Raw genomic sequence first — 27,274 nt, forward strand, 5'->3', positions numbered from 1 at the left:
ATCTGTCTGCTGGACAGATTCCTCTCCTGCTTAGTTATCGTGGCCAGATTCCTGTTTGTTTGCTGTGAAAATACAACAAGTTCAAAGCTGAAGAGATGGGATTGCAAAGATAAGCTCCTTACTTAACTCTGGTCTTTACTTTTCTTTTTGGGAGTCTGTCACACTCCCCTGGGGGAAACCTTTGATTCTCATCTCCTCATCATCTCCGCTGTCGGCCGGGGGCCCCGTCTGCGCCGCTTGGAAAAACCAATTCACAGTTGCTCCTGGTCAGCTGTGAGTCTAATCGTTTCAAAGAGGTCATATCTAATAGGTCACGAAGAATGCATCAGGATCGCCATGAAGAATCCAGGGAAGGTGCTTCCGAGTTGGTTGGACCGATTCTTTCCTGTCATGATGAGACATTATGTTACAGATAGGAATATAATGCTGAAAAAAAACATTCTCTGGCAATGTGGAGCTCAACACAGAGCAGCCTTCTCCTTATTCAACGCCAACAAACTGCAGTGCGTGTGCACCACCTGGTGTTGAGGAGAAGAATCACATGTTGTGACTGAGTAAGTTGGGAAGGGACACAGTGAGAACCACATCATAAAGTTCAGAATAATAAAAAAAAAAGATATGGTCGATATCAGGAAGCTGTGGCATGTGAACGCTGCGCCACTCAATATTTTATATCTCACAAAAGGTCAAGTGAAGTTTTTGTGAGTGGTGTTGCTCACAGAGATGAATCAATGGCGAAAGATCTCAGACTGGCCTTACTCATTGTTATGCTAATCGTTGTAGTATTATGGCCCATAACCTTTTTTCTCTAGGCATCTGTTCTCATGTAACTGATAATATGCCGTCCCCCACCTGTCCAAATCAGAATGTAAATGTTATGTTAAGTGGCCAAAATGAATGAACGCAGATATAAGTAGCCATATGTACTAAGTAGACACTTAAAAAAAACACAAGTTGACTGGCAGTTTTAAAATGTTTATTAAAAAATAAAATAGAAAAAAATATATTTACATAAAAATGTCAAAAACAAAAAACAAATCAAAGGCTGGGCAGTGGTTCCCTCTGGCCACCGATAGCTAGGTGTCCAGTATGAGGGTTTACTGCTCACATGAATCAGCCAGGACAAAGAGGGGCTGCCACCTTTTCTTGAAAACAGCAGCCACCAGTTTTTTTTTAAAAATCCCTCATATTATTGCAATGGAGGGGTGATATCACATTGCATCTACAAGTAAATGTGTATGCAAAAATCTCAGTGGTCCGAGCCGCTCGGCCTCACCTGCTCCCACCCACCCCTTCACTTTTACACCAACCAGGAGGAGTGAAGGCAATGTGGCGGAGCAAGGCTGATGATGCCTTTCACTAACCGTTGCCATTGCCGCCTGACGAGAGAGAGAGAGAGAGAGAGATAGAGAGAGAGCGAGCGACGGTGGACTGCGGAGATGCACACAGATTTTAATACACACAGACTTGGTAAAATACTGCATGTAAGTTTTTGCTGTGAAGCTGCAGGCAACTCGAAACCCAGTCAACCACCTCCCATCACCAGTTTTCATCATCAGCTCCTCATAAGCAGACATCAGTGAGACAGTTTGAAAGGGTTCAACACGTTTGATCAACTAAATCCACATTTAATGGTGTCTAATTTATATCGGGGCCAGGATTACATATTACGGAACATTTCATATGCCGTCCTGATCACCTCCCTGCAGATCATAAAGTGGAGGACAATGCTCCGCAGGGTGATGCGAGTATGATCGTATGGCTGGACACGCCTCCTTTCTGACAGTCCAAGCCTTTTGGGGTTTTTAAGTTGAAATCATTAAAAATCAAAGCGGAAACTATTCACTCGAGACTGAACTGATGGCAGGTGAAGTTTTTTGACTGACGGATCAGAGTTGCCACGGTTTAAAGGAAAGAAAAAACAAATGTGACATTACTGAATAGAATTTCAGCAAAAAGGGAAAGGACTGTTGGCGGACACGTTGGTCCCATATGCAGTGCACCTGCAGAGTGCAAGTCGCTCTCTCGGTGCACTCGCTCATGAATGGTTGGGGGCCTGATAAGAAAAACAAAACAAAACAAACCTGCCGTGGCAAGTCATAAGTCTCAAAACTTTCTTACACGTTTCACTATGTCACATACTACACAGACCCACACTCAACCATTGACATTAACATCCCGCATTCCTTACATTTGATTGATAGATGTAGAAAACTAGACTTTAAAACATATCGGGACCTTCGTACAAATACAAGGCCCCGAAACGGTAAAAGACAAGAGAGTTGACACGAAAAAATGAGAAGAATCCACTTGCATAGTAATAACACCAGCGTGTGTAGTGTTTCTGGGCGAGTCACAGCCTTTGACAGTCCTGTCTGCGAGCGTGTGTTTTTTGTGACACGGTGTGCTCGCGGCATTACAACGTACACACACTAAAAGTAAACACAAAGAAAGGCATTGCAAACAATTAGCGGAAGTACCTGGCAATCAAATATACACAAGATCCCTGAATGGAATCAAAATATATTTCCCTTTCACTAGGGTCCTTGGTTCAGGAAGACGCCCCCCGACTTCTCCTACAACCCTTCCTCCCTCTCCTTTGTCCAGGACCAAAGAGGAGAAACCCTTATCGCTGAGCACCTTGGTGTTGGTCGGTCGTCACAGATTTACGGCCGTGGGCCAAGAGTTGACCGCCGTCAGCTCAGATTTTCCAAAAAACCACGTCCCTGAACTACGGAGGGTGAGCGTCAGAAGAAAAAGTTCTCTGGCCTGGAATCAGTGGCTTTCTGCCCTCTTACCCTAATCTTAATCTTCAAATTCAAGTCAGACAGGCTGTTGCCTTCTCGGCCCCAACCCCTCCTACAACATGTAGTAAAACGAGACAAAAGATGACAAAACGCACTCGCATATATGTTCAACAGAACAGGCTCTCAGGCCAAAATCCTGCACCGTCTGGAAGCTTTTCCCTTAAAAAAACAACCTCCAGTGGAGAAAAAGACAGCCAAGACAAAACCAGCAGGCCACTGCCAGCCTTCCCCTGACTGACAAAATATGGCAACAGCTCACTCACTCACACACTCTCTCACACACACACACACACACACACACACACACACACACACACACACACACACACACACACACACACACACACACACACACACACACACACACACACACACACACACACACACACACACACACACACACACACACACACACACACACACACACACACACACACACACACACACACTCTCTTGAGGTGGATCTGCTAAAGCTCTAGCGGCACAGGAGCTACTACCTCTTTTAGGCCAAAACAGAAGTACACCTTCTCCTTTCAAGAGATCCCAGGGTGCAACTTCATCCCTCCACTTTCCTCCCGGATGCCGTGGACCAACAGGACTGGAAGAACAAAACTTCCGGTTAGCCTCGTCCATTTTTTTTACAAGACACGCAGAGAAAACTGTAAGGAATATTGAGGTAAGAGCTCCTCGTCCCTCTCTGTTCTGCTTCTCTAGAACAGAACAATGCAGGTAAAGAGGGGAGAGAAGAAGAAGAAGAAGAGGAGAAGGGGGCCTTCAAACTGAGGTCTATCTCAACCTGATGACAGACGCGCACAGACCAACACTCACACACAACACACACACACACATAGAAATATCAACTGACAAACACACACGCTTTAGAGATGCTGCCCGGGGGGAAAGGTTTTTTCGTAAACAAAATTTAAAACTCTACAAAAATAAAATAACAGTATAAAAATGCCTTTTACATACACGCACACACACAAATTTAAATAAGCATTTACTTTAGTTCCAAATAAGAAAAATTGAACATTATTGCACAAAATGATAAACGGTTTGTCCGAAAGTGTATTAACTGTTAAAAAAAAACAAAATAAGAAGTAACACTGAGCCTCGGGCAGCTTGGCTGCGACGGTCAAGGCGAGGTCAAGTGAACTTGGCAATGGCAAGTCCAATAGCAATTTAAAAAAAAGAAAAAAAGAATTGAAATAAAGATGAAAATAAACCAAAATACTGAAAAGTAACAAAATACCAAAACTACAAAACTGTGAACAAAAGTCATGCAGAAATGGAAAGGTAGCGATAGTACGAGGAAGATGCAGAGCTGAGGGCTGTTGTTCCACATTGCTGCAGCCCCACAATTCAAAACTGCTGGTCTCCGGTCCACGGTCTGCCTGTCCATCCTTGTGTGAGACCAACGAGGAGCCAGGGGTTTGCAGCCAGAGAGGAGGAGGAGGAGGAGGAGTAGGAGTAGGAGGAGGGGGAGCTGTTTCTATCTGCTGAGGCTAACCGGTAGGCTGTCCCTCTTCCTGCGTCGCCAAGTGTTGCGGTGATACTGCGTGTGCGTGTGTCCGCGGTTAGCCAGAACAGGGTTGTTGACCAGTGGTGGGTTGTGAAAGCCCTTCACATTGAACTTAGTTGCATTCTGAAGAGGGGAGGAGAGACAGGGGAGAGAGGTTAAAAAAAAGAAATACATTATTAATAACATAACAAAACATCATGTTTCATAATGCACCGGAAATAAAATTATTGCAATTGAATACGTTTAATTAATTTGGTTGGGTCAGAACATTGAGCTCTGATGATTGACTCAAGTCTGATGTGTGCATAGTTCCCAAATGAGAGTGATATTGATCCAACTGACTTTGCACAAATATTAAATCAATATTTATTTTCTTCTGCAATAAGTTTTTATTAAGTCCAATTGTTCAAGTTATGTGTTAAAAGTATAATAGTTTTCATTACATGTCATTTCACTGCATCAATTCACATTATCTTCAATTCAGTGTATAGCATTTTTAATGCGCATCTTTACTTTTTTTTACTTTAATGAGGCGCCGTTAAAGAGTAGTTTGCATTAATGACCTATAGTAAAAGGAGACAGAAAACGTGTATTTCTTATACTCCAATCAATATGTCAGACGCTGGGACACACATAAGTAGAGATTTTATCCAGACAAAACCTGCTGCTTCATTATGGATATTTTTTTCCAAGAGGTAAAATAATGCTTTAAACTATGGACATGGAAGCACATTGGCACTTAACCACACATTAAACTATTTCCATGTACATTTTATGCCACGGAGCCTCGTTCTATTGTTAAAATAGTTAAGTCCACTGGTGGTTGAAGGATTGGCACAAAATTAAAACGAGTACAGTTGATATCATATTAGTTCTTAAAATGGGTTTATAAAACCCCTCAATGTCACTCTTGCGTAGGAATTTTGGACTTTTATTCCCCCAAATCTCAGACCTTGTAGAAAACCAACAGACATGGCAATAAATTAGTGGCTCGTTCATAATGAGAACATGTTTGTCATCTATCCTAAAACTTTGGTGAGGCTCGGAATAATACTTTTCAAGATATTGATGCCCAAACATGGCTTCCATTTCTTCCACTGCAGGTGACATTGTCACATCAAGCAGATCTTTGCTGTTTACAGAAAATGTGGACATTCTCATGTTTCTACTGAAAAATCTTGAAAAATGAATAAAAATAACAGTGAGTTCCATAAATTTAAGTATTTGTTCATAACTACTACAATACTAAACATTATTTTTTATAAGAAGCTGCTATTGTTTTGTTTTGACACCCCAGAAGATGGGTCAAGTACAGCTCCATCACTGTTTAAAGTAAAACTTTACAACTAACAAAGTTTTAAATGAAAAAATGTTTAAAACAAAGAAATTTCTCTGGCATTTCTTTTTTGCTTTATCGAAAACATCCGGGGGGGACGGACGTGAGCGAGGAAAGAGATAAGTGAGTGTGACAGAGACAAATCAGACACTTGAGAAGAGAGACGGAAAATATGGGATGGAAGGTGTGAATTAGTGTGTGTGTGTGTGTGTGTGTGTGTGTGTGAGAGACAGGGGTTTGCCTTGACAGTGCGTTGGAGTGCGTGGCATCTGCCGCCTACCTTGTGTGTGTGGCTGGAGTGGGGGCTGGGCGGAGGCTGGGGGCTGGAGGGAGCAGGGGCATGAGCGTGGGCTGGGGGGGGCATGTGGTAGAAGGGGGGAAGCCCGGTGTCTATACACACCCGTCTGCCAGGTATGGAGTGCATGGTTAGACCACCGGGGAGTGACACGCGAGCCTGGTTGGAGGGAAAAGAAAAAATAATTAAAAAAGGTATCCCTTCTAATTCCTACATATGACCTAATGTGACGCGATCCTCCACAGTCGGCTGCCGTCGCACTGTAACCTACCTGTGAGCCTGGATGCATGAGCAGATGGTGTCCCCCCATGCCGGGCTTGCCAGCGCCCATGTTGAGTCCAGGTGGCAAAGCGAGGCCCAGGGGTGGGAAAGACGGGTACGGCGGCAGGGGTGGCGGAGGGACCGGACATGGCAACGTCGAATCGGAGTCCTGGCAGATCACACAAAGAGGAAGAGACGATGAGCTGAGGTGTACGTTACATCCCCTTGTAGCTACTGTACGTTTGCGTGCTTCCATTAGCTGGGTTAGAGAATAAAATGCTACATGCGGCAGCATTAGACCATTGGTTAGCTGTTATGTTAATTGACTCTTTGTCTTCATGTCAGAAGACTAATACAGCATCTGCTATTATGAGTATCTACATAAACAAAAAACACATTTTCATACATTGTCTGATCCGGACAGTGAGGAGACCGAGGAGGCTGACGAGTGCTGCTGAGGGCTGGAGATGGACATGGGGGAGTCTGCGCTGTGCGGTGACACCGAGTCCCTCTGCTGCTCCTCCGGGCTGCAGCCGGGCTCCTGCTCCGACACAGGCTCCTTGGGAGGCGAGACTAGAGGGGAACAAATGAGAGGTTTAAGGATGGATGGGATCCTCCACTGAACACACTGAAAAGAACACAACAAATAACAAGTTGTACCAGGTTTACGGTTAATGAAGCAGGCACTCTCCACTACAAAAAAAAAAAATAGTCATAATCGTAATTTAAAGAACAGTACCTCTATTGTCTGTCCGCGCCTGATCCCTCCCCCCCCACTTCTTAATGATCCATTCCCTGTAGTCGATCACTTCCTGGGTCAACCTGATTATTCTGCCCAAGGTGCTGCAGAAAGGAGAGAGAGAGAAGGTTTTTTACAAAGAGCACTGGTTTTATCCAGGGTGTCTTTCGTGTTGTTGAGTGCATTGGGTTCTCACCTTTCGCAGTCTTTGTTGGGATACGAGCGCGCGAGCGGTGACACGGCATGACTCAGGACAGTGTAAGCGTAGTCAAACACCTGCTTGACGTGCATGGCACCATAGGAGCCCCTCCCTACATCGTTACCTACACGGTGACAGGACCAATACAGTCATATTAGTCACGAGTGCAATGCAACCACAGAATTATTTTTTTTTTTATTCCCCAGTGATTTTAACATTTTGTGCAACTATTACATGTAGTATATGAATAAAAAAAAATCTAAGAATGCACTTTCATTTATTTGTATATTTGCCGTGCATTAGCCACGCAATCAAAGACTTTAATTTTTCCCAATCACGAGTGCCTTGCTATATTACTTATTCTGCATAAAAAATGATTACTTACATCATTTAACATATGATCAGATTGTCACATGAGCTGTAGACATTAAAGCCATTGTGTGAAATTTCTAGTATAGTAGAGCATTTTAAAACAATTCTAATTGCCTAATAATGTTTTGGTTGGTAAAACACAAAAACAAAACCAATAGTGAGGCAATACAGGTGAAAAATATGCAATGCATGTGTGGGTTTTCCTTCATTCACTCCACGTTCTGCTGTTGCTGCCTTCCACCGTGTCATTCTTTGTACCACCACCGGATGGTGTTGATCAATTTGTAAATATGTCTTTTGTTTAAACTAATTCACCTCTTAGAACAATAAATAAACTACTAGCTCTCAAATAGACTGAATCCTTTTCTTTTGATTCCTCCATTTTTGCCTTCAATAAATATGGTGTTGAAGCAGTCTTTTTAGTTCTGGGGAGCGAGCCATTACTTTGGTAGAAATGTTTTTCCCCCATTGTAGTTCAACTTAAACTTGTGGAGCACACACCTGGGAGCAGTGGGTCCTCTATGCAGATCATGGACGGCCTGTATCCGTTCGTCATGGCCTTCATGATTTCGTCTTTGGGTATGTATGCGCCTCCATTTTTGATGCGGATCCCTGTTTTCAAGTAGTTGAAATGGCGGCCGTACAACTCAAAGAACTCAATCAGCAGGACGCCCAAGTTCTCAGTGGGGTTCCTGGCGTCAATGCGAGGATGGAGCTGAAGAGAAAGGAAGAGAGGCGATGTAATTATTATGTATTTAAAACAAGTAATTTTGTTCACTAATCACGATTATAATTTGTGTCCGTCTACGACGACAGGTGTTGTTTACTGGAACAAAATTAGACAATGTCGCTGTTGCTAGTAAACTCTGCCAGATGTGCTGAATATAAACGCACTACAACATGTACGAGGAGGAGGTGGTTGTGTTTCTGTACCTGTAGGAAGCTGATGACCATGAGGATGAGGCTGTACGAGCTGATGCCCCCGGTGAAAACTTCGTTCAGGTCTCTCTGCAGCAGGAACTGCTTCAGGACAAAGATCATGTAAGGCAGCACTGGATACTTCTGAAAGTAGAAGGGAGAGACGTGGAATGAAACGGCTCATTCGGTTCAAAGTGAGTCGAATGGAGCGGAGTGGAATGTCAAAAAAGAGAGAAAGAGGTAAAAAAAATGGACTCGCTTGGATTTGCATGAGCTGCTGCAAAGTGGGAATCTATGATGAGATGAACTGAATTCAGATGGGACACGACTACATTTTAAGAGCGAATCATTATAACTTGACATCAGGGCGGTGAATATTTGGCCAAATACACATTCAGCTTAATTCGTGACTCAGAAACTTTATTTTATTAATCAACTATAACCATTAAATAGACAAATTTTATATCCATGCAAGGTGATGCAGTAGATTTATGTGACAGTAATAGCTGCATACGCCCGCACTACCAAAAGTTTCAGGACAAATGCCGCGTCGCCAGACAGTTATATACATTTGTTGTGTTTCCACAGTACATTTGATACAAAAACTATTGCAAACAGTTTGTTATGGCTGCAACTAACGATTAATTTCATAATCGATTAATCAATCGATTAGTTGTGGGATTTGTTGGCTTTTCCCTGTAATATTGTAATATTGACCTCAGTATGTAAAGTGCCTTGAGACAATGTATTTTGTTATTTGGGGCTATACAAGTAAAATAGAATTGAATTGAATTGTTTGGTGCATATAAAGTCATAAAATGGTGAAAAATATGTGTTTCCACAAAACCCAAAGATGATGTTTTGTCCACACCAAAGATATTTAGTTTACTGTCATAAAGGAGCAAAGAAACCAGAACATATTCACATTTAAGAAGCTGAAATCATCCAATATTTACTTATTTTTCATAAAAACTACTTGAACCGATTAATCGATTACCAAAATAAGGAGTTGGCCATTAATTTAGTAATCGATTAACAGTTGCAGCTCTACAGTCTGTTTTTCCTCTTGTGAAGCTGCTGCCAAGCTAGAGCTGTGAAATATGACCAATATTTGATATGCATGATTGGTCATTTCATATCCAAGTCCGAGTATGAGGTTTGTTTTGAGCACTCGGCTGTACTTAAGTGGCTCCCATCCGTAGACTCTCTCCGAACTGTTGGTGGTGTTTGAGTCTGTTGTGGGGACCGGCCTGTGGCCTTAATTTGCAAAGTATGGTTTTCTGGGCTGTGGCAGGACTTTTCATCTCCGAGAACCACGTCCATGCGACAGAAATAGCCCGTTTCTTTTTTTAAGGTACAAGCTCCTTGTTCTGTCTTGGCTGGTCTGAGTCCTTCTCCCGTTCTGTTTCACGTTCACCCTCCTCCATGTTGGATTGTGTTTAGGAATAGTTCCTGTCTGCATCTGTGCCCCGTCGAACGCGAAGCATCGTCCAAATGACCACAGATATTGACAAAATTAACAATAGAGCATAATATGAAATGATGGGTGTTTTCCCATCATCACATGATGTGTATCATTTTTATTCACTGCACTGTCCGATGCCAAGTATTGAAAAACGTACTACTGAAGCCATGACTACTTCTTACACCACATTGATTTCATGTTTATACTTAAGTAAGTTTGTGGCAGCTTGATAATCATAATCTGTAATCGATGCGATGTATGAATTGTTACACCCCTGCTTGCAACATTAATACTCATGTCTAATGCCTACCCTCCAACTTTCTAAGAAGATATTAAATGAGGCGTCTGTGACTTGATAATGTGCAAGAACCCCAGAGTGCCTGGGAGTGAGAATTACAAATATGTTCATTTTCCAATTGAAAAGGCAGCATCACCTCGCGGCAGCGTGTGTGAGCATATCTGTGCCAGTGGAGCAGCGGGGCTCGAGTCTGTTGACATTTCAAATATGCTTTTGAGAAGTGACAACAAGTTTGGCAGGTGCGCTGCTCCGACTGGCCACGTGACCTATGAAAAGTAACTCTGAGGTGACCTCTCAGCGACAAGACTGCACTGGAGTGCGTCGCGCCCACGCATTAGCAACATCAACTATCACTGGATGGATGCAGAGTGTGGCTGTCAAAAGCGGCCTTTCAAGCTGCGGCATGTATTCCCCCGGAGAGCCATAACACAACTATGCAACAACAACAAAGGAGGAAAAAGCCAAGACCTGACAGATCGCTGGATAGCACCTGGAATTCCTCCCTTGCATTAGCTGCTACTACAACCGTGACTAAAGACATCAGGCAGAGATCCACCTTCAGCAGGAATTCTGTCTGAGCCACGGGGCGAAATTTCACCTCCCCCCAGTAGATTTGCGAGCAAAGTCTTCAGCAGCACACGGAGTCCATTTGAGACAAGCAGAGAATATATACAGAGCAGCTGGGCTCCGTTCCAGCTTCAATCGAGAAAATGAGACGAGCCAGTACGAGATTGGACTGAAGTCAAGTGTAATGCTTTAAAATGCTGGCTTGCCGGATTCACAGAGGGAAGTTCCAGTTCTGTATTTAGGCCCCAATGTAAAAATGGTAATTATGTGACTCCTCTTGTGTTTTTTGTTTTCATTTTTCATTTAAATATGTCTGCATGACCTTTTCCTGCTCTCTTCCTCGAGTCAGAAAGTAAATACTGCCTGTAATGGGCGTTGTGGCTGGATTTCATTTAGCCTGTGAGCAGAAGCAATGGGTGCAAATTAATTTCCGTCATATGAGGCCTCCTGGTCTGATTTAGCAATCAAAGTTGTACCAGAGCATCTATATCCGCAACCTTCCAAATCCTCCCAAAATATCTCGGAGGAAGGGTTTTGCCTCACCTTTACGTAGTCTTTAATGAAGCTCGCCGCCTTGACCCCGGTCTCCACATTGAAGCTGATGTCCACCTTCACCTCAGTTTCCTGGTCTGTCAGCTTGATGATTGGCACCTGAAAGAAGACAAAGTGACACTGTGTATTAGCACATTACAACATTATACTCATTATCTATAAAGACATTTACTGTGAGCAAAGAAAAAAAAGAGCATCTGCCTCAGTTGACAGTCTTTTAGAAGAAATAGCTTATAAAAAAGAAAATAGAAAATAAAGTCAATAGCTGCTTATTATTATGTCAGTCAGTACAGTATCGACGTTTGCCTGGTCGAGTGCAGCTGAGCAACTGCTCTCAAAAATCGGTAAACGCTTCCACCAGAGTATGTACGTTCATGACACTGGGCTGCAGAATAACGGTGACAGAAAGTTTATAATGACAGGAAATTGTGTGAAAAGTAAACAGAGTATCACTAACCTGGGCTACACACTTACAACAGTGTGGTGAACAATAAACAGTGATCTGTATAATCTCTGTTTATCAGGGAGGGGAAAAAAGACGAGTCATTTTGCTAACCACAACTGGCAGAATGTGCCACCTATGACGCAAACAGATGGAGGACTCTAATTGTGTCTCTAAGGTTAGTTCACCTCGTCTTTGCACGGAGATAAAAGAGTGAACGAGACTTTTAATAGGGCGTTTGAAGTCCGGAAGAACTTTTTCGATGAATGCAAAAAGTGCTGCCAATTTTTGGGGGGATTTTGGCCGAGCTTACTCCAATTCCCTTCTTGCTTTTCCCTTTTAATGAGGCTGCAATATTTTATCACTTACTGTGAAGAATAAAATCTCAAAGAAGACTGAAATTAACCCTCAAAAAATTCTATTATACAGACCATTAATCACAGAGTACATAGAAAACTCAATCGTAATGTTATTAAAATATGTTGTATCCAATGGATCTCTCTTATTTCCAACCAGTTTGCCTTTATCTAAGGACAAAAATTTGAACATAGGATGACATAAAGCAGTATGCCTCTACTCACTGTAGCCTTGTCCAGCACTTTGATGGAGAAGGGTTCCGCCACGTTATGTTTGCGAAGAGCTTGTTCTAGCTCTTGCAGTGGGGGACGCTCCCACTTCCCAAACACCACCAGGTCAATGTCACTGCAGGCAAAAGAAAAAAAGGTCACAGTTCAAATTTGTTTAACACAATAGAATATGCTTTTCTTTCATCATGAATTTTATATCTTGCCTTGTTGGAAGGTAGAGTCCTGTGCTGAAGCTGCCAAATATTTGGACCTGGGAAAACAAGATTGAAGAAATATGATCACACTGTCCAAAATCCCTGTAGTCAAACTGTTAAAGTCGCCGTATATATATATAGATGAGCAAAATGAGGGACGTTTAAAGAAAACAAACAAACGCCAGACTTTTCATAGTCCCTATCGCAACAGCTCGTTTGTGGTGGTGATGTACATATCCAATTCAAATGTTTGCAACCTACAAGGTATTTCCGGGTACCACTTCAGAGGCGGCCAATGCTGCCAAGTGGAGTGCGCTGCCAAATTAAGTATACAATAGGTAGGGGGAAAAAAAAAATGCAGTGTTACAGGGCTGCGAGCAAAAGCTCTCTAAAGGAAGCGGAGTGGAGTTCTTTTCCCTTTCCGTCTGGTAAATACGACAAGGAAACAGAACAAAGACAAGCCAGGATTGATAGCTCGAAAAGAAAAGGGAGGCTGGTACAAATCAGAGGCTTGATCCATTTACCTGACAACCTGGCTCACAGCAGAAGCGGGGAAGACTGGCTGCAAGAGGTCCTCTCGCTCACAAAGTGCACAATCTTCCAAATATTAATGAACATTCGGCTTTAAAAAAAAAAAAGTACTTCCATCTACATTTGCTTCATTTACTTTCTGTGTAAATTCAACTCTGCCATTTCAAAACCTCTCAAGCTCTTACCCATTCACCTCAACAAAAAAATAGACGAGAGAATTGAAAATGGTATTAAATTAAAAATTGTTATCTTGAACAAACACTACCCTCGCCTTTAAGAGAAAGGTGTTGTCAAGACACGGTTCCTCTATAATTACTTATATGCAATCTGAGATCACAGTTTGACCGCACACGCCAATAAGTCCTACACCAAGGCTGGACGATTAAGGCGCATGCTCTCTATGGTATTAAAATCTCGATAGAGGGGAAAATTTATCCAAATAAACTGAGGCGGGCGTGCGTGCGTGTATATATATATATCTTACATCTGCAGTGGGCCACAGCTCCTTAATGACCATCTCTATCCGGTTCACCACCTCCTTCCTCATAGCTGCTTCCTCTCGCCGAGGGGACATGAAGTTGTAGAAGTCCATCACCTCCTCGTGGAGTCTGGGGGGGAAAGGAGGGCGACAGGTGAGGGTTATTATCACCATGTTAACACCTATAGAACAAACACAGACCACTACGAAATCTGAATTGGTGGGGCTTGGTGTAAAACATGCATGTTTTAATGTATTTCATATTTCTTATTGCAAAAGTGAACCCAACCAACAGTCACACAAGGATATCTTCTAAAGATCAACTTACACATGCCAGAGTTTGCTCTACATTAAAAAAAACAACACAACCCTCTCCAGATGGCCAACGGTATGCTTCTGTTATCACCGTTCAGGTGAACCTCCATCACGCCCGAGCCAGACATGCAAAACAATGGCTTAGTATGTTCTTGTAGGAGTGTTGCATAGTTTCTGCTGAAATTGAGGCCTCTAATTTGTACCGTCAGAAAAAGGATGCATCGCAACACATCACTTGTATACTGAAGGTAAAGGTCAATCACACAAAACCAATCCACATTAAATACTTGAAAAATGCAATTTGAAAAAAGCAAGAAAAGTTAACATTTGAACAAGTCTGAAAGTCTTCTACCACTACTAGTACTATATTTAACTTGCTCACTAAATTTCAACCACACAAAGAATAATAAACTTTTTTTAAATGTTCCTAATTTAACGTCAACACCAGATTTAGCACCTATTGCTGCCAGCAAATGTAACCTGAGCCATAGTGGAACCACAGACACACAAATACGCCAGAACCAAAGTGGATATAGATATTTGAAATAGAAGTGTTTCCTTCAGTGAAGACATTTGGTCCATGCAAAGACAAAAGTACAACACACAACCTCTAAGGTTCTCATGGGAATGAGAAAAGAGAGTTTAGTAAAACACTGGGGCCCTTATCATACAGAGTCCCGGGCCTTATTGTTAGAGCCGATATGGTTTCTGTGCATGGCAGCACATAGGGCACGTTTAATGTAAAGATTCCTGACCAGTCAAATGCCTCTGAACAGTGGAACTCTGTTCAACCCTATGGCTATTCATTTTTTTTTTCTCGGAATGCACGCCATGATGTCAGTGTGAAATCTAGAACAGGGCTTCTGTCACAATCAATTACCAGAGCCCTGGAGAAAATGCAGGCAGCCCATGTACCCTGTTCCTTGGTGAGGGGGCTGGGGGGGGGGTTATCCATGCCTATGGTCCGCCACTGACAGAGGGGCCCCCGCGTCCAAAATAACTGCTACTGCAGCCATCCCTGACAAGCTAGGTCAGAGTTGTGTCTCTTCAACAACTTAAGGGGCCACAAAAGTAATCAATGGTGTTCACCGGTGCAGAGCATCTACGGCTGCACTGCCGTGACAGCCATGTGTCTTCACTGTGGAATCAATGTTTTCACTGCATCTTACAGTGCAAATCCCTCTACGTGAGACTGCAAACCCCCCCCACCCTCCCCCTCCCTGAAGGCAAACCACCACGAGACCAGACAGCACATAAGCCGAAATGTACACTTGAACGTACAACCCAGAAACAACAAATATGGATGTGTTATTCGACTGCCAAACAAAACTTTACAGAACAACGTCAATCTCCAGTTTAACTTAGAATCAGGGTTGATGGGGGAACCTCAGGCATTTTGAACTACGCTCATGACAAACACCAAGTCCATGTGGAGAAAACTCCCAGATGGGTGCAGTCGGCCATCACAAACATCACACGTTCCTGCAACACATTTTCAAGGTCTTTGGTCATTTTTTGTTTTTGTAAGAAGGCATCAGTCAGAGCAAAAATGACTACAGTAATAACATTAAAAAAAACATAATAATATCACAGCTCTTACCCCACCAACAAAGTAGATGTCACATTTATAAAGCACCTAGTAACATTCATAATAGTTTTCATATTGATGATATTATTTTGGTCAGATTTGACAATAGGACACGTGAACATCAAGTCCCACCCCCCTCTGTTATGTCACACTGAAAGAGAGCAGCATCAAAATTATAAACAGGAAAAATGTGTTCGCTGTGAATGCATCCTGAGAATAACACGAGTATAAGGGCCAGAACTGAACACAGTGGAGTATGCATAATCCCGAAATGTACCGATTAATAGCTTAACTTCACTTTCATAAAGTGTAATGACATGTAGTGGAAACTGCTGAAACATATTAACATCCAGATTCCTCTAAGTAGAGCAAAAACTTTTACCAAACTCCGAACGCCGTTGTGGTCAAACAGTCAGGAGGAGTTCAGGGACACTGGGGATTGTGGGGTGAATGAACAGCTCAGTTACTTAACCCCACATTACACAAGTGTTCGCCAAAACCACGTTAGCAGAAGCGTGACAAGTTCGTCGCTTAAATGTATCAAGTTTGATTCATAATTAATCTTCATTTTATTTAATTTAAGGGGGAAATTATACTTGTTATTATTATTAGTTTATTTAAAACCAATAATTGTTGTCATTACGTTGCTGATTTCCTAACTTCCTACACGGAGCCACAAGGGGAAAACCGTTAGCTACGTTCGCAACAGGCTCCTCCTCCTCCTCCGTAAAGGTTTATACAACGAAGGCAAAAGCAACATATCCGGTGGAAACCTTCTAAATAAATCACCCACTGTCAATACACCACGCAGTTAAAAAATGATATCATGTTAATATTTTAATATCCGCGTTCGGCACAGTGTACGCTTTCCAAGCGCACTTGGCGCTTCGTTGGAAATGCCTATTTTTTTTAACGGTCCAGTTCGAACTTCAAAAGAGAAGAAAAAAAAATCACAGCACTTCCGGTCTTGTTTCGGCCGTCCGTCCGTCTCAATAGCAGCCCAACTTCGGTTCACACCGCAACACTGCGTGTGCTGTCGTAATGAAACAGCGCTGGAAAACTAATACACAATGTCGTATTCATCATAATAATATACAACACACATGCGAAGACTCATTTAAAAACCAGAAGCCCGCAGACGACGTTAGCGCTTAGCTTCCGAATCCTAGCGCGGCGGTGCGAGAGTTTCGGCCACTCACCCGAGGACCCCGGGGTTGTACGTCCGCGTCTTCCAGGGCGTCCAAGTGCCCGCATAGTTGCCGTTAGTGCAGTTCGATAGCAAGTAGTTCATCCCATAGGTGCTCGCCTTGTTGTCGCTTTTCCTCCGGCCCGGGTGGTGGTTGTGTGTGTGGGTTGCGGGTACGGAGGGGTGAACCTGGTGACGCTTCACGCAGATCTGCTGGAGACTGAACGCCGGGTGCTCCTGTATGTGACGGTGGTGGTGGAGGTGTTGGTGGTAGAGGTTGACATTATTGTCCAAGCCGAAGAGCAGATTGGCACCCCCGACGTTTTTATTCACGTTGCCCGATACATTTCCACCCATAGTCCTCTCAAGTGAGCAGCCGGAAGGGGGGCTGTCCGCCCCGGACTCCTGTGAGGAGGACGACGAGGAGACGGATCCCGTCTTCTGAGCCGGGGCTCTGCCCTCGCCCGCTCCGGCGGCGTTCGCCGCCGCGAAAGAGTTCCGCGCGTTCCCGTTGGATAGCGCTACACCCACCGTGGACATCGCAGTGCCGTTGACGCCGGTAGTGCCGTGCATGATGCCGCGATGGCTGCCCCGACTCGCGGTAACGTTGCCGTTGCCGCCGCAGACGATCTTGCCCGCTGCCACCGCGGTCGCCACATTTTTCAGCACATCCAACGCGGCGTAGTTCACACACTGGTTGTGGTTCTGGTTGTGGAGCTGCTGCTGCGCGGAGAGCGTGCGTACTCCCTGAGAGGTCTCCCAGACGTGCATCCACAAGGCGTTCGCAGGTCCTTTCTGTTCGGGCTGAATCCAAGCTATCCTCGGATCCATTCAACTTCTTTCTCCGGTAACCGCCCCCCCCCACCCCCACCCCCCTACTAGTGCCTAACTGAAGCTAGCGAGCCCGTCCTGAATCCGCGCCGCTTCCTGGACCCGCTGGAGGCCGCTACGCTGTCCGGGGTTACGGAAAAGAGAAGTATTTAAACGTTAAACCGAATGAGGACCATTGATAAAGTGGCCCCTTTACACCGCTAGCTGGGAAAAAAAAATTGCTAGCCGATTCCTACGAGAATTCAATATGGCGTATGCTCTTCAAATCCATGCGCATGCGCCCTGCGAGGGGGTTCTTAAATGATGACTGCGCCCCCCCCCCCCCCCCCCCCCCCCGCCCACTCCTTCATCACTCCGGCCGTTTGATGAATTACACAGAATAAATATTGGAACTTTTATATCTGATAAACATTTACTTGAATAACAAATGAAATCCACGCCAATAATAAATACGGGTGCTGTGCTCCGTGGCTCCTGAAGAAGGCCTGGGAACCCAGAAGGGGGGGGGGGGGGGGGTATCCTTATCAACCTGAGGCTGGACAGTGGCGGATTCTTGCAGAAATGACATAACTGGCAACATACAAGCCTCCGATAGCTGTGTGGAAGAATTGGTATTTTTAAAATGAAATTGGAGCAATATACAAATTTATATATAAGCTGCAGATTTGGGGGCCATAAGTAGTCTGGGGGCCCCAGGGGAGTCTGTGCGTCTGGACCTGTTGGTAATCCAGGTGTGCACACTTCAGCTTCATGTTCCTCTGTTGCGTAAAACTCCCACTTTAAAAAAAAAGTGTTTAAAAAGAAAAAAATAACAGAACGCTATATCAAAATATAATTTACATAAACATTCGACAGAATGGGAGACCATGTTGCGTTGTCAGCTGGCGTCTGAGATACTGCTGGGGGCCTTCGTCGCAACCTCTGGCCCTTGAAATGCTGCTCACATACATGCAAACAGCAGAGGATACTGCATACTGCAGAGCACAAGGTAACACAGTGGGTCTACGTGTATATGGATGGAACGTGTTCTTCCTCTGTTCATTACTCCAGACGTACGCAACAGCCACTGCATCCAAATGTACATTCTGAGGGACATTACATAGCAGGTGGTGTTGATCACTTCAGACTCTCTGTGCCGCCCAGCCCCGGCAACAGCCATCCCCCAGCCACCATTAAACTGTATGATGGAGCGGAGGCAGGCTGGATGAAGCATAACCAGCACCTTCCCGGACTGCGTGTGCATGTAAAAGAGAGAGTGAGGGAAAGGGAGCCTCTTGCACGCCCGCCTCCTACCCCTGCTACTCACGTGCAGCATGTGACAGAGTCCAGGGAAAAAAACCCGAGCAAACTATATGCCAGCTATGTGTCAGCTAGTATATGTAGCACTCTGGGAAACACACAGCTGCTCACTCCCACTGTACGCCTTGTAGAGACCCCAGCGCTTCTTTCCATCTCCCTCCATCTTACATCGTATCAAACGCAGGCGTTTTGAGTGACACTAGATTGAATTGGTTATTCATACCTGGACCATGGCTGACAGATGCCCAACACACACACACACACACACACATACATAGGTGTACAACTTCATTTACATGGTTATATCAACTTGCCTGCTGTGTTGAAGCCCCCCCCCCCCTCCCCCGTGTGGTGAAGTGCAGTTTACTGAGGACACAGTCACATTGGACCGAGTGAATATCATTCAGGCTGCAGATCAGCACCTCCTGCAGGACACATCTGCAAATCTGGATAATAACCTTCGATCAGGAGCTGCAGTACCGAAAGGCGAGAAGATTAACACTGACACAGTTTAGACCTAATGTGCACAAGGAAAAAAATCACAGATGCCATTTTTGTGTGAGGCTTTGCGTTTATTTTGAATGAATTTTAACATATGTCGATTTTTACACAATGTTAACCAGAAAATGTATTATGTCACTGAAGTATATTAGGCCAAAACGAATGATAGAAGAAAAACCTGACTGAGAGCGTGTCCACCGCATATCCACCTACACCTGCATAAACGAGACCATCATTTACTGAATGAACATCATGCTGTATTGATGAAGACTTGCAAATAGAGATTGGACCATAAACCTCCTCAGTAAAATGTTAACTGATGTTATAAATAAAGTGAGAAGTCAAGTCATTTCTCACAGGTGTCTATAGGAACTGACTTATTTTCGCAACCGGTGGAGTCGCCCTCTAATGGTCACTCCAGAGAATACAGGTTATAGGCACTTATGAACTGGCTTCCCCTTCTGGAACCCGGTGACTACGTCCATTTTTACACATAGTCTATGATATGGCACAGGCCGAACAAATATTTAATATTAAAGAACAGCTCCCCTTGTGGACTATCTGCTGCCAGCACGAGTGAACATGTTAAGTAAGATAATTACAAGCCATTTCATGGTGCTGCTTTGCATATAAAAGGGAAATCTGTTGCTGTCTGCCTGAAGATGAAAGGCATTCAAGTCATATGGCAGTCTCAGTAAATACTGGTCGTGCTAAGCATGGATAAAGAAGAGAGGGCATAGCCTGGAAGAGAAAGAGAGAGATGGTGATCTTCTACATTAAGGATGTCACCCTGCATAGCCTTCAGCGACACACACGAGACAAAGCGATCCTATTATTTATTGATGACACCATGTCTAAAAAACGATGACAAAAAACATTTTATTTTCAACGCATTTTTGAAAATTCATTATGATTCGACCTTGGCCACGACTGGTGTTGGAAATGTGCTCTCCGCTGGGAAAGAGAGAACTGATGAGTTATGAGTTATGAGAAACTGCAGCAGGCACTTGGAAATCTTCAGTATAAATCACTACATACACTAGAGTACACTGAACTATCCAGCTTGTCATCTTCCATTCTATATAAATGTGGGTTATGACAGATTTTCAGCAAGATGAAGTGATAATTGCACTTGATTCCAAACTAAACATTTTGAGAAAGACTGAATATAAGGCAGGTCATATAATTAATATCTACATGATTCAAGGAAGTCCTAACTCACACAGACAGATTTTTGGGCTCATGCTAAATGTGTTTATGAAACAGTAGTAGAGCATAAGAGATGATAAATCCTTTATTTGTTCCCCCAGTCTGCATGCAACACACTCCTGCTTTCACAGACTCCCCAAATACTTTCGCCTTTCATTTCTTTGTCCGTTCCTTCTGAGAAACCCCGACACGATCATCTCATTTCAGGCATGGGCGAGTTATTGAGGGCCATGCCTGATCTCCACTTGATTTCCCAGCAGCCCAGTAGACGTGGACGGGGTTTGAGGAGATGCAGATACCCTTTGCTCCTGAGTGGCTTCGCAATCAGGAAATTCAGAAGAAGAAGTAAGTGGAAAAGGCTCTCGCGTGAGGCAGGAAAACATCTCGGATGTGTCCTGTTTTAATCGGTTTTAATCTAAAATGGATGTTAAAAAAGATTGTTTTTTGCAAAAGATGACTCGTGAGGATTAGTTAAAAACTTTAAATGTTCGCTTTGCATTTCCTAGTTTATGTTCCATCTGGGAGAATATGCAGATCAGCAGAGAAGTCTTCAAGCGGTTTACTGCTGGTGCAGAGTGTTATAAATACACTGTACTTCTGTGGAGCTATGCTCCAATCACTATCTTGTTTCCACTGAAGGAGCGCTGTCCTGTGAGCACAACACCTCCAGTACATTAGTTCACAGTCGTAGGATGTTTCTTGTGCTTTATGGACATTGTTACCAAACTAATGGCAACAATAAAAGCCATTATGAGACAATGGTTTCAAACTGTTGCTTGCTTGCAGCTCGGATGAGATCATTTACAGGCATGCGACCTGTGTTTCAATTTCTCCTCGATGAAAAATAATAAATCTTTAAGGGTCTGTTGTGATATCAAAATATTCTTCTCAACCGCCGCAAGCTAATACGGTACCTTTTTCAAGCCTCCAGTACTCAATTTGCATCCTAGAATAGGAATGGAATCAGAGCCTTCCTGCTTTTCGGGTAGTCCTCAAACTTTGCGAGGTACCATCTACAGAGAAAAAGACGGAGAGAGGAGCCAGGTTCTTCTATTAACACAGATGCTTGTGCGATACACTCCATGTAACGCTGCTTACTCTGTGTGTGTCTGTGTGTGTTATTATTCTTCTCTTACTTGTGGTGGGCCACAGCCCTGCTGGTGAGGACCACTGCGGTGAAGATGGCAAAGGCTGAACTGTGAACGGAGTGACCAGCCAGAGCGAAGCCGGCCCACTCCGTTATCTCTCCTAAGAAGTTCGCTCCCGACACATATTCAAACATCCCGCCTGTGGATGGGAGACACCGGAGTTAGGACAGGCATGCTTATCCTCTTATATGTTAAACTGCCCTAATAATTCACTCTTGAAGAAAATTTGAATTTGGACTGCAATTCAACACCTGACTGAATGAGCACTGACGTTTCCACCACCTCTTCACGTAATTCGGTCTAAACGCTGCAAAAAGATTTAGAGGGGCATCCACACTGATCGTAGAGGGCTGAGCTCTCGCTGTTTGACTGCAGGCCGTGTGCACACAGAAGTGTTACTGCCCTCTTTGTGAAAATGGCAGATTCTTAGCCGAGGGGAATCCAGGCGTGCCTGGAAGTTCATATGGAGCCACGGCACTCGCGGCTTCCTCTCGCCTCGCCTTCTCCACTTTATTTTCCTTTACGGGTCCGAGATGGATCGTTTCAACGGGCTCACCCGAAGGTTCTATTGTTGTGACTACATTCTTCAAGTTGGGGGAGCCACCCTCTTTGTGAACCCGTTATGATTACTGATTCGACAATTATGTGATCTAAAAACAGCAGCTCATGTTGATTTTATTTGACTTTTTCATACCAGCCTCCAGGCTGTTTTTCAAAAAGAATTTGGAGATGGGCCAAAATCCTGTTTACCCAACCCCCCCTTAGATGTCCCATCTCCATTTTCACAGAGTAAAAGGTCAGACACTGTGAAAAAATGTCCAACGCTTAATCATTCTTTCATCGGTTTAGTCTGTTCTTTGTCATGAACTACGGAACCTGGAACTAGGGAACGGCAACGTCACAATTACTGTTTTAAACATCAACAATGACGAGAAAAGGAAAACCCAAAATGGCCAGTGCAGTGAACTGCATAAATCTACTTGTACTAAAAATATGCTAATACTTTTATTTGGGGAATATAAGTAATAAATAAATAATAATAAAGACATTTTGCTTGTTCGTATGGCATATATGTTCAATGTTAAGCTGAATGAGGCAGCCAGTTTTGCAGAGAGACCAGAAATAGAAAACAGGTAGTCTAAAACCAGCACCTAACCTTCAGCAATAGACAGAATGCAGGTATTTCCAAACATGTTGAACTATTCTCTTAAAGTACTGTAAGTATTTTGTTACATCCAGGATGGTGGTATTTGAGTGTTCAACCATGTCACGAAAATAAGCATTTACCAATCAGGACACTTTTTACAGTCCATGAGCGGAACGCTATATTTAGCATGACCCTTGTAAAGATATATATAATGTTCACATTCCTGTGTAGGCCTGAGTTGATGTCTAACATGATTACTATCAACACTGTACGGTTTTGAACATTTTCTTTTTATGTCTGTCAGCTAAACCAAAAGTACACAGAACAACCAAACCTACACAAGATGCGAGCATTACAAGTCACTTACTGTACACACTAGCTGAGATGGAACAAATTAGAGTCAAAGCAGCAAGAACCGTTTTATACACTAATGCAAGTGTTCAGAGAGGAGAAAAAGACGAGTGACAACCTGTGATTCTCCTAACAATCCTGTATAATCATGTGACCACAGTGGAAAATTAGCATCTAGCGCTGAGTAAAGCTGCCACGGTGTCATGTCCCATGATTTGATAACTACTCTCTTGACTTGTTACCTCACAGCAGTGGCGGAAAAAGTGTTCAAACTGTAGACCTATTCAGAGAGAGTTGTGCATTTAACCGTGAATGTCATGCATTCAAAATACTCCATCTGAAGGATAGTTCCTTCAATTGTAAGTCCTTTTTAGCTGTAGACACTCCTAGCGGCAGCAGTAACTAGTCACTGCAGTCGTCAAAAACATTACAAGACAGCGATAATGTGCCAACATGTCAAATATTAAGTTTCGGAAAGTTAGATGTAATCAAATAGGGAGTGGTGAGAACACTGATTTGTTCCAGTGTTTTGATGACTAAATTTTACCTGTGGGAATCTTGTAGCCGGTCTCTCCGGGCTTTCTCAGGTTCCTCAGGATGTGGTCGGAGTGCACATTCACAAGCCAGCCGACCAACCACAGCACAGAACCTGGAGACGGACCAAGCAAAAGCTGCTGTAGCACAAGATTTTAACCGACCAAAAGACAGACAGCCAAGCTGTATTTTGACAAGCTACAGCAACTGTTCACAATTTTCAGTAAGTATTTATCTGAAGTGTTGCTGCTGTGATCTGCTTGAAGACCATCAAGACAATCAAGTCTTTGCTATTTGACATAAATCTAATGGCAGTTGTAATGTTGGCTGTTTATATTGCCAGACCTGTCTCTCAAACTTGTTAAAAAACTCATTCGCACAGCCCTCATGAAGGAGATTTATCTAGTTTATGGGCGTTAAACTCAGTAATTAATGCGTAAGAATGTTTTTTTTTAAACTCTAACTTTGTTATGACTAACTATTATTTGACTAACAATTATGGGTCTCAGACAAATGATTTATTTATTTTAAAGATATTAATATACTTCAGAAAGTAATTCATAATGTTACATACGGCTACTTCAATTATATTCGGCTTATTGTCCAGCTCTTGGTCAAAAACTCTCCCCCGTTGTTCGTAGGGTTTGGTGGCATCTACTGATGAGGTTGCAGATTGCAACCAAATGCATACCCCTGACCTCACCCTCTCCTTCCAACTTAAATCAATTAATTTAGCTGCAACTAACGATTGTTTTCTGTATTGAAGTTTACAGTCATAGAGGAGCAAAGGACCAGAAAATATTCACTTTTTAAAAACTTTTTATTCCATAAAAACAACTTAAACGGATTAATCAATAATCAAAAGTTGGTGATAAATTTACTAGTCGATATCTAATCAATTAAACAATTCATTGTTGCAGCTCTAAATGAATTCTAGTTTTAGTTCTTATTTTATTCTGAAAAGCAAATTTTCACATTAGTGTCTTTAAAACTTTCACTTCATTCGGCTTTAAAAAATATATATATTGCTAAACTGTAAGGGGAGTGGTCAACAATTGTGGAAAAACATTATAAATTGACATTTTCCTGTGTTCAGCAGGGTTACAGGGAAGCAAAAAAGAAAAACTGCAGAGCACTTTCAGGTTTGAAAAATGTGAGAAGCACCTGAAGTGGAGAGAAAAGCTTTTGAAGGACCACAGAGTTTGTTTTTTTCAGTTCTGCCTTTCCATTTTATTTAGGGACAAGGGGCGGATAAGAGGGGTTGAAGGGATGAACTACGGGAATAGTGAGTACGAAACCAGTTTTTATCCTTTACGCTGTTCTTCTCATAGTTCATTATAACACATTTTATTCAGTGCTGTTTTTATTAATTATTGCTTGTTTTTAACTTGTGCCTTAAGTCATTTATTGACCAAGATTTTTCTTTTACCTTTCAATATTTTTTCAAATGCATGTGTGCCCACCACAGCTTAAATTTCCTAGAATATGTTGTAAAAGTATTTATTTAATTTATTTTCTTAACATTTATTTTTCATTTTATGCCTCCATTCAAGTCCCAATATTAATGTAACACTAGTCAGCCTGACAATACTTACAATCGATAATGTGACTGTTAATGCCAAACCTGATCCATTTCATTTCCATTTTCTGCAAAAGACTCCACCCAACTCTATTTGGATAACCCTCATCTTCATCCCTCATTATCAATCTAAGCTCTAGTAGTAAAAAAAAACACAACCCAAAAACCCAACAACATATTGCCCTTGAGAATGTGTAGAATGTGGATAACAAGCAGAGAACACCTACCAGCGACAAAGCACGGGTGCGAAACCCAATGTGCAGGGTACTCAGCATAATGGCTCAGGTACCTGATCTGCATGTAGCCATTACAGATGCAGAAAACAAAGGCAAGGGCAAACGAGATGAATGGTGTTGCTTTACCTCCTCGGATAAGAAATGGATAAATCAGGGATCTGTAAGCAGAACAAAAAAACAAGATATTGGCCCAACCTCTTATTTCAAACACATGCTCTGACACATTGACTTGGGTTTGATAGCTGGCACTAGTGATGTTGTACTTTAAAATACAATGCACCCTTTGGTTTATAAAGCACTGAAGGGTTTAGAGCCAAAATACATTTCTGATCTTCTGCTCTGCTACGAAACCATCCAGACCTCTCAGATCATCTGGAGCAGGTGTGCTCTCTGTCCCTAGAGTCAGAACTAAACATGGAGAGGCAGCGTTTCGTTTCTATGCTCCACAGATCTGGGACAAACTCCCAAAAAAAAATGCAGGACGGCTGCAACTCTCAGGTCTTTTAAATCAAGTCTGAAGAGTTTTTTGTTTGCCGCTGCCTTTCATTAAATACTAACTGTGCATTTCTTGTACTGCACTGTAACTTTTATCACCTGTCTTATTCTACTTTAACATGTGTTTATTTTCTCTTTTTAATTTTTAACTATTATATTTTAATGTGATTTTATCTGTTTCCTCCCAATTGCTTTTAATGATTTATGTACATCCCTTTTAATTGCCTTGTTGTTGAAATGTGCTATACAAATGAACTTGCCTTGCCTTGATATTCTTCTCTCCTACCTTGTCCATTATTAAACAGCATTATGCAGCATATTGATATTACTCAGTCTAATTGAAGAGGAGGGACTGACACGCCTCCTACACCACACGGATCATCGTGGAAACAGGAGTTGAACATTTCCTTAAGCTGGCATGACTCCAGGTGAAAAGTTCTGGGTTCAACTGACCAGTGCTGGCTACCTACCTTTGGACGTAGTGGCAGAAATACATGGCGATGAGCAGCTGGTTGGGCAGCAGTGACGTTTTCGCGGCGGTCGTCCAGGCGACCAGGCACAAGGGCACGAGGAAAGCAGGCAGCTCCTGCACGAACCAGGCGAACTTGACATCCACCGGAAATCCATATTTGCTGCTGGCGTAGCGCCCGTACGGGACATTTTCGAAGAGCAGAGTGAAGAAGGTGCAGGCTGCCATGAGAACCGTGACGTGCGCCATACGGTCCAACATGTACAGCTCCTGCTCGTCGGAGGAGAAGAGTCTTGCGAGGAGAGCGTCCATGACTGAAGGGGAGCTTTAAAAATAAATAAATAAACACGTGAAAAACTGTGTATCTTTAACCGATATTCTCATAAGTATGGTCACTCTAGCTGACCGGCTACGGAATGCCTAGAGGTCCCTACATGCGACTGATAGAAACGAGGTCCACCGGTTGAGCATTCGACCAATCACAGCCCCTGAACAGATATGGCATGGAATCTTGTCAACCAATCGAAATGCTCGATTTTACGACTGGCGTTATTGAACAACGCGTGGTCCGACGTCATAATCGATCAATTTGCATAAAATCACCTGTAAACGATGACCACTTTTTAATTACCAAAACCTACCCTAACTTACCCTAATGTTACTCTCATGAATGAATAGTGGCAATTCTAATAATGAATTTAGGAGAAAGAAACGAGTGATTTTTGTTTTAGAGTACAAAAATGCCTGTTACACTGACGCAATTAAAAATCACATTGTGGTGTTATAAGTGTTTCATTAATCTCACCAGATTTAGTTAACTGTG

At 43.0% G+C, this 27,274-nt stretch overlaps 2 protein-coding genes across 3 annotated transcripts; both read right to left on the bottom strand.

Annotated features, from left to right (window-relative positions):
- Positions 1-959: 959 nt before the first annotated feature.
- On the bottom strand, positions 960-17,759 carry tent4a (terminal nucleotidyltransferase 4A). The gene is made up of 13 exons (XM_035635152.2): positions 16,666-17,759; positions 13,570-13,693; positions 12,564-12,610; positions 12,355-12,475; positions 11,323-11,430; positions 8,465-8,593; positions 8,033-8,246; positions 7,157-7,283; positions 6,961-7,064; positions 6,628-6,794; positions 6,232-6,390; positions 5,946-6,119; positions 960-4,452 (listed from the first exon to the last, which is right to left on the bottom strand). Exons 1-13 carry the CDS (start codon positions 17,481-17,483, stop codon positions 4,300-4,302), a joined length of 2,445 nt encoding a protein of 814 aa, XP_035491045.2. The 5' UTR covers positions 17,484-17,759; the 3' UTR covers positions 960-4,299.
- Positions 17,760-19,333: 1,574 nt separating this feature from the next.
- On the bottom strand, positions 19,334-26,920 carry srd5a1 (steroid-5-alpha-reductase, alpha polypeptide 1 (3-oxo-5 alpha-steroid delta 4-dehydrogenase alpha 1)). Of its 2 annotated transcripts, none has more exons than XM_035634423.2 (6): positions 26,453-26,920; positions 25,479-25,645; positions 23,686-23,787; positions 21,629-21,779; positions 21,407-21,505; positions 19,334-19,498 (listed from the first exon to the last, which is right to left on the bottom strand). In XM_035634423.2, exons 1-5 carry the CDS (start codon positions 26,761-26,763, stop codon positions 21,439-21,441), a joined length of 798 nt encoding a protein of 265 aa, XP_035490316.1. In that variant the 5' UTR covers positions 26,764-26,920; the 3' UTR covers positions 19,334-19,498; positions 21,407-21,438. The 2 variants fall into 2 exon arrangements, with proteins under 2 accessions (XP_035490316.1, XP_035490315.1); XM_035634422.2 differs by having other exon boundaries at positions 19,334-20,808.
- Positions 26,921-27,274: the final 354 nt, after the last annotated feature.

The sequence above is a fragment of the Scophthalmus maximus genome, chromosome 5 (assembly GCF_022379125.1).
Source record: "Scophthalmus maximus strain ysfricsl-2021 chromosome 5, ASM2237912v1, whole genome shotgun sequence".
Lineage (NCBI taxonomy): Eukaryota > Metazoa > Chordata > Actinopteri > Pleuronectiformes > Scophthalmidae > Scophthalmus > Scophthalmus maximus.

Bases quoted from the DNA above. Each gene is read 5' to 3' on its own strand.
- tent4a (XM_035635152.2), bottom strand. From the start codon at position 17,483: ATGGATCCGAGGATAGCTTGGATTCAGCCCGAACAGAAAGGACCTGCG. The intron at 8,247-8,464 runs GTACAGAAACAC...CTTTCTCTTCAG, and splicing joins TGGTCATCAGCTTCCTACAG to CTCCATCCTCGCATTGACGC. The intron at 7,284-8,032 runs GTGTGTGCTCCA...GTCACCGTGTAG, and splicing joins AGAGGACCCACTGCTCCCAG to GTAACGATGTAGGGAGGGGC.
- srd5a1 (XM_035634423.2), bottom strand. From the start codon at position 26,763: ATGGACGCTCTCCTCGCAAGACTCTTCTCCTCCGACGAGCAGGAGCTG. The intron at 25,646-26,452 runs GTAGGTAGCCAG...TTCTGCTTACAG, and splicing joins TTCTGCCACTACGTCCAAAG to ATCCCTGATTTATCCATTTC. The intron at 21,780-23,685 runs GTAAAATTTAGT...TCCCATCCACAG, and splicing joins CGGCTACAAGATTCCCACAG to GCGGGATGTTTGAATATGTG.